At 34.0% G+C, this 14911-nt stretch overlaps 1 protein-coding gene across 5 annotated transcripts; it reads right to left on the bottom strand.

Moving 5' to 3' along the window:
* Positions 1 to 7391: 7391 nt before the first annotated feature.
* Positions 7392 to 12624, bottom strand: LOC113717640 (lipase-like). 5 transcript variants are annotated; one of them, XM_072072680.1, is made up of 12 exons: positions 12280 to 12419; positions 11970 to 12019; positions 11490 to 11559; positions 10728 to 10813; positions 10493 to 10558; positions 10301 to 10348; positions 10040 to 10107; positions 9447 to 9519; positions 9197 to 9358; positions 8422 to 8616; positions 8187 to 8275; positions 7392 to 7895 (listed from the first exon to the last, which is right to left on the bottom strand). In XM_072072680.1, the coding sequence occupies exons 3-12, from the start codon at positions 11554 to 11556 to the stop codon at positions 7682 to 7684; spliced, it is 1068 nt and encodes a 355-aa protein (XP_071928781.1). In that variant the 5' UTR covers positions 11557 to 11559; positions 11970 to 12019; positions 12280 to 12419; the 3' UTR covers positions 7392 to 7681. The 5 variants fall into 5 exon arrangements, 4 of the variants coding, with proteins under 4 accessions (XP_071928781.1, XP_027098211.1, XP_071928780.1 ...); XM_027242410.2 differs by lacking the exon at positions 11970 to 12019 and having other exon boundaries at positions 12280 to 12624; XM_072072679.1 differs by having other exon boundaries at positions 11490 to 12019.
* Between the last annotated feature and the right edge of the window lie 2287 nt (positions 12625 to 14911).

Genomic DNA, 14911 nt, shown 5'->3' with positions numbered 1-14911 from the left:
TGTACAATCTCAACAATTGTATGATATTATTTAAAAAAACCTTAGAATTGTTTCGATAGCAATAGAAAAAATGAAATGGATGTATATTGCTACATATTAAAAATGAAATTCTTTTAGTTTTTAAACGTAGTTTGAATACCAATTTTCCTGTGGCTCAATGTTCCTCTGTTTTCTAGTTTGGCCTGGCCTTATTTTTGTTGGTTTTTACTATACCTATCAAGCATGGGAAAGGATACAGGTGTAAATACACCATGGTTCGCCATCGCGGGTCGCGGTCGCGTCACGGTCTCAGTTGTTCCACATCCGTATTGGCATATCGGCTGAATATCGAGTAATACACACATTATAACACATTGAAGTTTCCAAAAATTTTGAAAAAATTGCTAAAATTAGAAAATACCAAAAAATGCATAATTTAAAAAAATATCTAGTCGACTCCGAGTGAACTTAGATATATCGACCGATATTATGCATCACGGATTCGAAGCGACCAATATCAACCGAGTCAGAGCGAATCATCACGAATATAATAATATCCGCAATTCGGGGATCGGTCTCGTACCGGTCCCCTCCATTCCAGTTACGACTCGACCGATACGTATCAGTAGTAGCCGATGTGGCGATCCATGAAATACACTAATCTCTTTCCACTTTTAGTTGGTATCGGTAAGAACAGATAGCAGTCATAGTTTCAATAGCAGCAGCAGTGATAACAGAGCTCAATGGGATTTCAATTGGAAGCAATAATTGCCATAAAGCTACAGGCTTTATCAAAATTTGAATTGGGTTTGGGTCCATTAGTTGTTGTCAAAGTCTGCACCAGACTCGGTTTTCTCTCATCATCAAGTTCTTCAATGGTAAAATATTTTGTAAGCTTTCTTAAATTGATATATAATTGTTTTTTTATAATTTCATAGTAAGAGTTTCTTTTTGCTTGCGGACTGCTTTTTCTAGTAAATATCTAATAATAGGCCTTCATAATGCTTATGATTTTGCATGTGTATACAGTTGTGGAATGCGAAAAGAGCATCTTCCATTTCAACAGAATTCTTTTTCTTTTAAATAATGGAGATTTGATCTGGCAGATTATATTGTTCATTTCACTGATTAAGGGCAATATTTGGTCTCTTAGTAGTTACTTTAAGAGATTTAACCTTCAAATACTTGGATTCAAAGGAAAACATGTGCTTTAATCTTAAAATTTGTGGTTGTTTACTAGGTGTTTCAGGAGATTGTTAGATCTCGGTCATGTAATTAGATAAAGAACTTATCATGGAATTGAGGGATGAGTTTTTGATAAGTTGTTTTTGGTTGAACTTATGCATTGTGTGGAAATGGAAGTTAGAAGGTTATGAATGTTCCCATATTGAAAAGAATTTGTGTAGTTCGACGAGATCCGTTTGTGGGTGTATTTGGAAATGGACAAAGACATAAGCCTTCATCAGTTTTCTTGTGTTGTTTTTCTTTTCAACATTTGAAGGGTAAAAATGGCATACAAAGTTACTGCATTAATTAGAGTTGGTCAAGCTTGATGCTTGGAAGATGTGTGGAGTAACATTCAGATTCGTATATGCTACTCTTTAGCAGCAATGTGCAGACATACATGTTTCATTGTAGATTAACTAAATTGGCAATGCACTGATTGAGTCTACTCTTCCTTAAATGGTAACTATTTTATGAAATTAGTTCTATTTGTCAACCTACACCTGTCCTCTTAATTGAAGCTCCATTTGTAAATTAGTTCCCAATCTTGCACTTTTAAGATACGTTTCCTGAATTAGGGTAGTTGTGATTGGTCTAAGACTATGGAGAGCTGTTCTATTCACATTTCAAATGATTGAGGTAAGTTTTAGTTCAACTTTACCTCCAAAAAAGATCGTGGTGGACCATTTATAAGCTATGATAAGTTAATATGGCTCTATTTGTTTCTCTCGGAGTACTTCATATCTTTTCTACTTGGTATTGATCCTGTTTTAAATCGGGTCCTGTTGGTTAGTTCTTTATTCCTTGCATTTCAAGTATATCACTGCTCTTATCTTAGTTATTATGATTCAAACTATCATATATACTTTGAGAAGGTCTATCTAAATATTTTGATATAGTTAGAGCAATTTATCTTCTGTATGCAATGAAGCAACCTTATTCTTGTGGCCTAGTCTTTTTGTTGCATCGCTCAATATGGTCAATGTATCTTTTTAGGGCTTATGAAATACAAGGCGGAGAGAAAACAGTAACTCTTTTCTTGGCAGAAAATGTTTTTTTTGGTAAGTTACGCGTCTGGTATATGGAAAACTGCCTTTGATTTCCCAAAGTGACTTGAGGAGAAAGTTAGCTGAATATTAGCATATTGTGCTACTAGACACTGACAAGGGGTGTAGCAAGCTCCCGTGCAATACATTAGCATTGATGAACAACCCTATTACAGTATTAGCTTTCTCGAAAGCTGCTTCTGCTCTTTATGATGCTAAGTTTTATGTTAAAGCGGATGACGTTATGTTTCAACCTAGGCGAGTGGCCTTGAAAGCTTCTGTATTCACAAAATTTTACACATCTATTAGTTGATCACTGATTTAGTAAGTTATTTCTTTCTCTGCTTTTATGCGACCTCTTTCCTTTTCCTAAACAGATAGTCTCTCTCTTCTTTTAGTCAAAGAGCATTTACGTTCACAAACTTACCTTGGATGAATAATGCATTGTCCAACTTTTACTGATTTGAAGCTCAATTGCTTAGTGTTTTGAATCTTTGGTGATGACTGATGAGTGCTCCATGGTTATGATTACTTGTGTTGTCCTCTTTGTTAGCAATCACATAATTTCCTATCTACCAAGGTTTCAGATGTCGAATAAAGAGAAAAAGAAAAAGAAGATAACATTATAGCTACACGGGCATTTTGACATTGCCATCTTGACTGTATTAGTATCTGTCACCAATTATTGGATCTTATATGTATTGGTAGAGATGAAAAGCATATGAAGTACGGATTTTTAACCACAAGGAGAGTAGGTACCCTACTCTAGATGCATTTCATAATATTGCACCCGAGTCTTTTTATACATGTCAATTCCAGCATAGAATTGCATGGTTGGAAAACCTTTGGAACATCATGCAAATTTAGTCCAGATCTTCCTCCTCCACTATGGCTTTCACTTAATATAACTTGCCATCTCCACAGATGAGGTAGTAAAACAAGCGGAGAAGGAATGAGGTTTGGTTCCTGACCTAACCTCGAAAGCTACTTCTGAGATCGAACTGAATTGGATTTCGCACTTAGTTTCCTGCAGAATGGTTTACAATTAACAACTATGCTGGTAGACTTGCTGCAATTAAGTGAGGCATAAGCCTACATCATTGTTTACTTTGCTCGAAATAAACAGTATCTTATGGATTTTCCTTCCTCTTCTTGTTTGTTTCTCCTAAGGAAACGTGTACCTGTAGTGGTTTAACATTCTAGCATAAATGTTTCTTATAATATTGAAGAGGAATTATTAACAATGAAATAAAACAAATTACAGAAAAGTAAAATAATGCAATTAGAGCAAATTTAAAACTCTATTTTATGTACATGAAATATTAACAAACAAAAGCAAATAGCAACTTCAGAACAACCACAAAAAAAAAGGAGAGGAAAACAACATACTCTTAAAAGGCATAATAAATTATTATAGAAGTTGAACAACTTTAACTATTGTTGTAAAAGTAAAATAAGCATGAGTTTTTATTTCAAGTTTCTTTTTCTTTTATATAAAAATTGATTGAAAACATATTTATGAGAATTTTGAATACAAATTGGTCAATGAATTATTAACACATGTCCAAATGCAAGTGGTTGGGCATATGTGTGTTGAATATTATATTTGTTGTTTTGAATTATTTTTAAATAAGTTGGGTATTTGGTGCCCAAATAAAAAATTCAACCTATCCAATAAATAAGTTGAGTTTTTTTTACTCAAACCAACAAAACCCATAATCCAACTGACCCAACTCATCTTTTAAAATTAACGGGCGGGTTGGACGAGTTGTTGGATTTTGGACTTTTTTTTTTTTTTGGTTGCCTGTCACGGTATCCAGGGCTTTGCCCTGACTAATCCGTTGGTCGACCCGGGTCGCACACCTGGCTGTGGTGGGTGAGTCTCCCAACAAGGATTTTGGACTTTTTTACCAGCTCTATTTATAATACGTAATTAAATTATTACGATTTTTATTTATAACACGGTAAAGATAAATTTCTTAAAACAAACTTGTAGAAAATCAAGTTGATGATGATTCGTAAATTATTTTTAAACAAAATCAAGAGATTCATTTAGTTACATTGAAAAAGATGTATTTAACAAAATTAACAATGAATTGATTTTGCAGCATTTTAAAAAAATGAGTACTTGTATGGTACAATTTTAACTTGTGTGTAACATTAATAGTTTTTATTTTACAAAAATTTCATCCCACTTAATATGGGGTCTTAGCTCCGCCCCCGTTGATAATTAGGGTAAGTTGTTGGGCAACTTGGAAGGAAGTGTGGAGAGGTAGATCAGGAACAGTATAGTCGAAGGACAAGGGAGAATGAGTTGTTTCACATAGTACTGCTAGATAGTGCAGAGTGGTAATAAAAGATTCATGTTGCCAACCTTAGTTAATGAGGGTTTTAGTTGAATTGAGTCTAAGTTGTACATGTGCTTTTATCAAACCTAGGAGCAAAATCATCTGCAAGGTCGTAAGTTATCCTGCCCCATCCATAATGTGCATGACACTCCAGCTAAAAATTTCAAGGGCAATCTGTTGGACAACTGATTTCAGTTGAAACCTCAACCACCTTCTCATGTTTCAGGATAAACTGTATGAGGTTGAAGTCTTCTTTTGCCAACATACTATGGTAATATGTACTGAATCTCTTTGAAAACTCTATTATGTTTCTCTGCTCGCCCAAATGTTGTGGATCATAATGCGTGTATTTGGATTATGTGTTAATGAGCCATTGTTAGGAAGTTGAATGAAATTAGGAGTTTGATTAGTACCTTCATTGGTTTTTCTTTGATGCTATTACCCAAAAGAAAGACAAAAATTAGCATATTTAAGAGTACATCCCAGAGTAAGTGTTACAAGGGATATTAAAAAAAAAAAAAAAAGGTGTTACAAGGAATATGCACCACAAATTTATGCGTGTATGTTTGCATTCATGGCCTCAAACTATGAGCATACCTAATAGTAGAATGGCATTTCATTGATAAAATCAATACCTCAATTATAATCAACCACGACCATCTTTTCTTGTCTACGATTGGGGGTGTAATTAATCTGTGTCGTACAAGTTTACCAGTTAATCTCAATGCTCATTAGGGGTGATAGTGATACAAGTTTTGAGCTAGAGTATGGCATACAGAGCATTGCAGAGATTGAAAAAGACTTTTATCAAATTTAAGAAAGAATATTTTATTAGTTATTTCTATTATTTTATTTTTTTTCTTCCAAAGTTCCTCGCCTACAACCTTGATAAAAAGATTTGATCTAATAAAAAGTAGGATTTTTCACTCACTAATAATAAATTTATCTTTTTCTAATGGTAGAATTATTTCTAAATTTCTTTGGGCATGTAGCAATGCAAAAAGTCCTTTTTCCCTTGAGTAGTTTGATACTTAGACTTAAACTTTCGGACATAGAATAAACTTAGAGGCCTTCCAAAATTAATCTATAATTTCAACATATGAAATAAGATAAACTAATTAATAAAAGAATTTTTGGACAAGTTTTTATTATTAGATCATTCCTTTTTATCATCTAGATAACATAAAATTACAAATATAATAATATGAGTAAATCTTTCCTACAGTGACAGTATATACACTATCATCGTTGGATTCATGACATGTGTGCAAAACTTGAATTTCAAATTCAAATTTTGTATAGTTGTCATTCATCCAATGCTGATAGTGTATACATTATCAGTGTAAGAAAGATTAATCCTAATAATATATATGACAGAATAATAGACTTACAACTCTTAGATGATGCTAATTTCTGCTCGAAATTTTGTGAAAAATTCTAACTAAGATGCAAATATTATTACAAGAATATTGGGGGGTTTTTACAATATAAGAAGTGTTTTAGATTGGTCTGTACAAGAGAGTAAGAGATTCCTTGAACTTCTGATTGTTGGATTCTAAATTGTTGCCGCTGTCTCCTCTCCTCATTAGCCTGGCCCGATGTTGAGCTGATGATGCTTGAGTGATGCGGGGCTCGTTACTGGTAGAAATTGCAGCCTTTTTCTCTCAGTCTCTTATTCTCTTGGAGGGCTTGCTTTTCCCTTCTTGGTTTTAGATCCTTTTATACATACCAATTGTTCCTATTACTTTCTTGAATTATTATTTCTTCATGTTCCTGATAAGATTTTGTATTGCTGGCTGAGTCAGAAATCATTTTGTGAGGGCTAAATGCAATGCCTCTGAACTTTGAAATTTGGATGCTTTGAAATTTCTGAGCCATTTAATTACTGGTTCCTGTCATAGATCAGTTGAAACTTTGTGGTTTTTTTGGACCCATGAACCATGTGCATTATGTTTCTGTCTCCTAATTCTACTAATGACAAGTGATTGAATTCAATTGAAAAAATACACACCCAAACCAATTAACTTTATACAATGATGCCAATTGTAAATTTTGACTTAGGAAAATACATATCTAAACCAATTAACTTCACACCAAAAAAAAAAGGGATATTTGTCTATGCACACAATTTTTTTTTTTTTTCGCATTGAGGGACTTTATTAAGCCTCTATTTAAATGGATTGTTGATGGTTTCAATTGGTTTTAAAAGGTTCTGAAATTAAGCTGTGAGTTTTGGTTTAGAATACTACAGACCAAAAATCAATTAACTTCACAATAAATCCAAAGTTTCAAATTACTTGATAGAATAAATTTATGATATCAGATGTATCATCAAAATCTCAAACTCTGTTCTTATTTCACGAGTTCCTTGAGAATCTCAATAGCATTTTCATCACTGATCAACAAAGCCCCAATTTAAGACATACCCAACATATGAACCATTGAGTAATAATACCGACGCTCACTTTTTTTGTTCTTATTTTAATACAAGGGCATAAACTATGAGGGAAAGAAATAGATTGAATGACTTGAGTTCGAGATCTCTCACTAACTAATATAAATAAAAAAAAATATATTTCGGTTGAAGGCGTACCCGGATGTCAATCTTCAGCGACTGCAGTATTTCTGGCCTCTCTCAATCGCTAGCCGTAACACCTTTTTACAAAGCAATTTGAGAAAGTGGGTGGATAACACAACAAAGATATCGTTTTCGCCTTTTCTAAGGTGTCATCTCTCATAGGATAACATGAACTATGGAAGTCGATCTTTATTATTATTTGTTTATTTTAGGGAGTTTAGGGAAAGCAGCTTGGATGTGGAGAATGATCAATGACTCCATCACCTCCCAGTTGCTTAATCTTTGTATATATCAACAATTAATGTATTTACATAAACAAAGATGAAGCCAGTAGCAATTTCCCTTTTCGTTTCAGAAAATTATCTGTTAACTATATACAGGTAATTCTTCCCAACCATGCCTGGGAAATACCAATTTCCAGCAGTGTACTTCAGAGCTGCAGAACCCCAGCGAAAGGATCAAAAGAATGCGGCGACATCTCGTCCATTTACAGAGTAATAACATATCTACATTGAATCCACCTGACCCTTCACTTCTGAGCTTCTTCTCAAACTATCGAATGATAAATTTCGAGATAACACAAAATTTCCTTCAATATCCATGGTTCTGTATGCAACAGAACTAGGATCCATGATTGTGCTGCACGAGCCTCCTTCCTCACACCCCATTTGAATACCATAATATGCCAAATGATCAAGAATGCTGTTTCCAACCACTGACCTGCAGAGGTTTTTACTAACTTTTCAGATAATTGCACCATCAGCGAACAGAGCATGCATGAGCTAAAACAACCTCTTTTTTTTTTTTTGGGTAGATTGAGCTAAATCAACTTATTATGTCTTTCATAGTCAATGAAAGAAGAGACAATTGCTTAATACTGTTGTATGGGCAGCCAAGTATCTTCATTGTCATCAACTTCCTCTCATACATCAAGTTCCAGGCAGGCAGCAGAAGTAATCACTCAAAATAACAATTTTTGCACCTTAAGAGTTAATTAAAGAGAAAATTCACCTGCTACATGTGGGATCTTCACCAGAACCATCACAGACCTTCTCAACCGTATAAACTAAACTTCTTAAATCAATATCATAAAGCCACACCTGCAAATCCAAGTACTAATTTGAGAAAAAGCTAGAAAGCAATCTCAGAAAAGTACACATTTTATTTGACTCCACCTAGTATGCAATTTGACCAAAATACCATGCATGTAACCAACCGCACAAGATCCAACTTATCAGAGGATTACCTCTCTTGGGAAGTGATGATACGTCTTCTGAGGGAAATGATAATAATAAGGCGGCAAATGAGGCACGATATCATGCTCGTGTGTAACCCTGATTGTATTAGGAACGAATTTACTATAGTAGGATGCAAAAGCTGCATTACCAATTCGAGGTTGTCCAAATGTTACAGCCTGAACATCTTTCTCTCCAATATTGACCTGGCAATGAGCAGAGAAAACTTTGATTGATGATAAGATATCCCAAGAATAACCTAACAAATATCCTGGCAAAGCACAGTGTGTTCGACACAATCTCATAATGTTCGTCCAGAGATGCAACTCTCCACCAATTACCCTTAAATAAACTTTCGGTACATAATAATCATTCCATGCTCTATTTTCTAAAAATGAAAAGAAAAGATCATGTCACCTCTCTTATTGACCGTTAACATCATGAATGGCATATTAACAGCAGAAAATTGCACGACCAAATATTTTGTAACAACAGAAGCATATCGCAAGCACTTATGTACGGCTAGTTCAGCCATCAAGGAACACTTTAAAGAAATTTTCCTCCCTTTTCTTTCCATAAATTTTCTTTAAAGTGGGTGTAAGGAGGATTATGAGTAGTGAATATGGAGGAAACGAAAATATAAAGACAATGATTCCAACAAAAAATAATTTAAAAGATCAGGATATAGTAATAGTTTCCCTATTAATCTATCGTGTATTCGTAAGACATGTAGAAGACAAAGTGTTCAGAAAGTAAAAACTTCAAAACTCTTGAGGTTACAATTACCGTGAGATCCAGTGCACAGAAAGCAGCCATAGCTCCTCCCATTGAATGCCCTGTCAACATGATTTTAATATCACCATATAACTCCTTTGCTCTTTCAACAGCACTTAAAATTCCTGGACGTAAAGTTGTATTGTGATATGCAGCATAAAAACCATGGTGCACCTGAAACAATGTAGAGACAAATGAACACAATTTGTTCCATAAAGGATCTAGAGGAGAGGCATAACTCAAAACTCAATATAGCACACACCATTGCATAATCCATTCCAGGGTAATTAATGTCAAGTTGCTTCCAATACAAATCTGTAACCCAATTCTGTATGCTGTATACAACAAATTAATCCACACAAGGAAATCAGAATATGACAGAACATTCAGCTAAGATAGTTAGCAAAGACATATTAAAGCACATGAAATAAGCAAATACCCTTCACACCGAAATAATCATATTAAGATGGTCGATATTTCAGGTATTATCGACTCTTTTAGAAGAGGTCCAAGTCTGCAATGATCTTATTACCTTGTCATGTAATTAAGTCTTAGACCCAATTATCACTTGCTATTATGTACTAAATATGATAAGTGAATAGCTAATTGAAAACATCACTCCTGTCATCTATCTCAGGGTGTTAGAAATGGCTGCAGACCATCCGCTATTTGGATGCAAAAAAACATACTAAGTTTTGGGGAAATCTCAAAGGACATGTAGTCATTTTTCTTTTCCTTAAATGAACATAATTAATGAACTCCAACTGTCAACTTCAAGCAAGGCCCTTGTACTTCACTAAACAGTCTATATTGAGAGAAAAACACAACAACAACAAAGTAAGGAAATAATGAAACCTGGTTCCTTGAGTGCCTCTAAATGCAATTACAATAGCATTGAGATCCTTTGCTACTCCTACGAATGCCTGCAGCAATTATAAGAAACTGTAAGCAACAATAAGTTTTTAAAAAATTTGTAGCAAACAAACTTGGCAAAAAACTTGGCTTCCAAACAAGGAAATGTCATCATCAAGGGAAGAAATGGAGAAGACTTGGATCAAACAGTTTAAATTAGAATGCAATCCACCTTCCTCATTCCATTATACAGTAAAACCACACCTGGAGACAGCATTGGACATCAATAATCAGCTCTATCATTTCAAAACCCTGCTCCAATATAGAAAAATTCTTTGCTTAGACACAAAATTGACCATTACTGTGATACTAGCCACCAAAAAAATTGCATCAATAATCCGCAATTCCGTTAGTCAATCAGCCGAGCATAAAGTGGTGGTCATGCTCATAAAGTACCTCGGTGAGATCATTACATCTTTCACATGTCCAAGTAAATAATTGTGTTGTATCTGACACGTAGACCTGCAAGTGCGAAATTTTCCTTCAGAAACATTGTTGGTATGGAATTTCTCAGAATTAAACCACAAAGTATCTTAGCAATACAATGTATGCTAAAAGTAAAAGCTACTGGGTATGAAACAATTATTGCATAAACATAGAGTTGAGATTCTGTATTTGTGCCTAAACTTACTGCTGAAGCATATTCTGCCAATACTCTTGCAAGTGTGTGACTGTACACTGGCTGATGATCCTTATGCTTGATTTTGACCTTAAGCTCTGATCCAAAAAAAACCAAAAGATAAATGATATTAGAGTTTCCACAACAAAGTGAGTCAAAAAGTTCACATATTTTATGACTCAAGGTTAAGAACAACACAACACGAGAAAAGAACAGAAACAGAAAAAGATCCCCATTACTAAACTTAGCATTTTAGCTTAGTCTTTTCCAAAATTATTTCAGGAAATATACACTTGTAAAATATTAAGTGCTTATGGCATTCTTATTACACTTGTATATCCAGTTCCCTTCACTCAAGCACACACAGTGAAAAGCATTATTGAAACCAAGACCTACCTTAGTCTCATCTAAACCACCCTCATGGCACTCAAGACACAAATTTTCACCTGGAACGAAAGGAATGAATTAAAATTCACACTCTCTCATGACAATGGCAGTACATTACTATGCGCAAAGATATCTCCTTGAAGAACTTCATGCTTCAACATTCTTGTTAAATTTCTAGATTCTCTAGAGGAAAATCCCTAGCCCATTTAAAGAAGCACAACTTCAAGAAATCACGTTCACATTTTCTTCTAACTCAAAGCATAATTCAACCTAAACCATGACCTAAACTATGCAACCTATAACTTCAAATTCTTCCAACAGTTAGTTAACAGCCAAATTACCTAAATAAAATTTCACAGCATCAACTTGACTGCGTAAATTAATTACCTCTTCCAGTTGAAATTGCACATAAAGATATCAAAATTGCCACTACTAACCCCCATTTGCAAGCCATCCTCTGCACAAAACAATAACAAAAGAATAAAAAAGAAAGACAAGATATCAATAGTAAAATTTATCAAACAAAAACCATTCAAATAATCTCTCAAACACAAAAAAAAAAAAGAAAGAAAAGAAGGAGAGAATCTTTTACTTGTTTGAAACTGGACAATATTAAAAAATAAAGATCCATAAGCACTAAAATTAGGGCAAATTCTGCAGTAAAAATTTCTTAATTCAGAAAAATAAAATAAAATAAACACATAAACAGCTCTGCAGGATGTAGCTCAAAAGACCTCAAATTTCCCATTCATTTCACTTTCTGGAAGTAAACACAGCAACCAAACAGCCATAAAACTCCTAATAAACTTCAACTATCTATATATCTCCTAAAAAACCCATTGCATCACATATATAAAGAAAATGCACCAAAATGCAGCAAACACTCCCCAAGCAGATCAAACTTTCCAGACAACAATCTGCACAAGAAAAAAAAAGAATAAATAAATAAATAAAAGTAACACAAAATCCAAACTAAAAGCCAAAGGAATAAAATATCCAACCAACCAGAGGCAACCAGCAGTAAACCGTAAAATCAAAACAAAAATTGGTAAAACAAACTCCAACCAAGACACACATACTCCACAAAGCAAACTCTACAGCTGTACTAATGAACAATCAATTAACCAAAAATAAAAATTAACAAAATAACCAAGAGACAAATTAACCATTCAACTACCTCCTCTTCGTCGTCCAGCTCACCACCACCGTGGTTAGCGGCAGCATTATTTTCTTCTTCGTCGGAATAGTCGGCAGTTCTCTCAACGGCTTCGAGCTCCTCCGCGTCTTCTTCCCCAACTTGGTCATTAACATTAACTCCTCGCTCCACTTCCTCTTCCTCCGACGAATTTGACACCGGCTCCTTCTCCTCCAATGATCGGGATGACTCCTTCGTCGCCCGAGGACCGCCAGCCATTGGACATCAAGGGTTTTCTCTCTTCTTTGCTTTTTTTTCTCGATTTCTTTCGCCGAAGCAAAAATGTAGAAGGAAAGTACTCAAAACGTCGCTCATACTTGTCAAATAAATTTTTCATTTTAACATGTTTACGTTCCTTATAAAATAAAATTTGATTTTAATTCTAAATTTTTAATATTAACTTAAATTTTTAATAATTTTTATTTTAAATCTATACGTTATTTTTTTTTTTAGAAAAAAAATTCGAAACGTCCTTCACATTTTATAAAATAATTTTTTTCATTCCTCACTTTTAAAAATATAATTTTACGTCCCTTATAAATTTATATTGGTCAAATTTGGTCTTTATTTAAATTTTCAACTAATTTTTAACAGGAATCCACCACGTACATTGCAAGTGATCATTTTTCAGAGGCAAAATTGTCAAATCATATTTCTAAGAATCCGATTTATGGTCCCTTACATTTCACAAAATGAATTTTTTCATCCTTCACATTTCACAAAATAAATTTTTTCATTCATCGCATTTTACAAAATGAATTTTTTCATCCCTCATTGAATCTTTTTTGTTTTTCTTGAGATCTAATAACTATTAACTAAATAAAAAATAAATACAACAATCTCAAAAAATAATATATAATAGAAAATTATAAAATTCATAAAAAATCTCATTTTTTATGCATTTTGATTTTTTGAGTTTGTTAAATTTTGTGTATTATCCAGTTAATAATTATTAGATCTAAAATATAATGTTTATGATGGAAAAATAACAATACAATAAAAAAAAAAATCGCTCTTGACATACTCTATTGCAAGTAAGGTACAATACAATGAATCTCAATAAAATAAAATTAAAAAAAAAATAAGAAGCCAACACTCGTTGCTCCTCCTAAATAAGGTCTTGGATTAAAGAAAGGTAGACGTTAAGGTCTAAATTATCTCGACTCCAAATTAACTCTGCCTTGCGTAAATTCATTATGCTTATCGACACATGAAAGGTGGCAAGCTAGAAAGAGTCTTTCATCGGATTGATTGGTGTATAAGCGTTACAAGCTAGTTATCTGCATGCTTAAGATAAAGAATGCTTCAATTCTTCTATCTCACTAATTTTCTGTGATCTTATGAAACCTTTCTCAGACAAGATAGGAGTTTTTAGCTCAACAAAACATACAAGTTCCTGTTCTGTTAAGACAATATCTTGCCTTGATGGTAGTTATATTACAGGAGTAAATGATAGACAACTCTTTTGTTAGGCCATCTAGATACCCAACAAGAAGTGCTGTCAATTTCTTTGTCCCTTCATCTTTAGAAAGGAGGTTAACTGATCCACATAGTCACGGATTGACGTTTTTCCCGTGGAACAATGCTTTGGTGTTCATACAAGTTAGTAACTATTCATCCACTCCTCCTCTTCCTCGCAGGTTTTGAAATGTGCCACAGCAGGCATGATCATTACCCATTTTTTCACCAACACCGGTTGGTTTAATTGGTAAAGATGGGTTACTTCTTCATAAAAGGTCATGTGTTCGAATTTCACTGTCGATATGAGAACTGCGTTGGTGAACAATCTGTAAAAACCCCTTTAAGCGACCTATGGTTCCAAGAACATGTCTTGACCCATGATAGTGACCAGAACCGAACCCATCCAAACTTTTCTTTGTCTGCAAATTCATTTTTCAGCATCTCTGAATTTCGACTATTGGAACAATTACAGCACCCTAGCCTTCTTTGTGGCCTATACTACTAATTGTACGGATATTAATCCCATTTTGAAGCATTACAGGGTGTTCTTCTTATTTTTGTCAAGGTTCTGGAAGCTTAATTATTTGAATGAAAAGCTTATATTAAGCCCGAGCACCTGCAGATTACAGTTGTGAAAGGCGATGAAGAAGAGACTGATCTTCTAAAGTGCTAATTTGGTTTGCTTTGTAGCTTTATTATTATATATGCTTCCTGTTTCTTTGAAAATTTCTTGTATAAAAATTTTCTTGTATAATGGGCTTTGTACAATTGAGGTACTGAATCTATCTTAAGAAATTGGACATGTTTCCCAAATTCTTGGACAAACTTCTTCCATTCCTAGTGATATATGTTGCACGCTCGGGTTCAATTTGGACATGTTTTACGAGAGTTATGAAGACAGTGCAATATCAGTCACATAACTGAAACATCGTATAATTGAAGATAGCAGACCCTTCAAGGAGAAACCACAGGGCTAGCATCGCTATAGTAACAAATAAGCAATATGTGAGACAACCAGCAGTGACAAGAAAGAAGAATATAAGCCCTTCAAGGACCTTAGCACATGAAAATTTGGACATGATAACATACCCTAAAAAGGGGAAATTTAGGTACAGATATAGTAAATTACTTTTTTCGAAAAATTTTAGGCTCG

The sequence above is a fragment of the Coffea arabica genome, chromosome 11e (genome assembly GCF_036785885.1).
Source record: "Coffea arabica cultivar ET-39 chromosome 11e, Coffea Arabica ET-39 HiFi, whole genome shotgun sequence".
Lineage (NCBI taxonomy): Eukaryota > Viridiplantae > Streptophyta > Magnoliopsida > Gentianales > Rubiaceae > Coffea > Coffea arabica.
The sequence above is the reverse complement of the archived record's forward strand: the minus strand, read 5'-3'. Positions and strand labels throughout refer to the sequence as shown.

Coding starts and splice junctions, on each gene's coding strand:
- LOC113717640 (XM_027242410.2), bottom strand. CDS start 12,516: ATGGCTGGCGGTCCTCGGGCGACGAAGGAGTCATCCCGATCATTGGAG. Junction 10,108..10,300: donor ATGTCCAATGCTGTCTCCAG/GTGTGGTTTTAC, acceptor TAATTGCTGCAG/GCATTCGTAGGAGTAGCAAA. Junction 8,276..8,421: donor ATCATCACTTCCCAAGAGAG/GTAATCCTCTGA, acceptor TTGGATTTGCAG/GTGTGGCTTTATGATATTGA.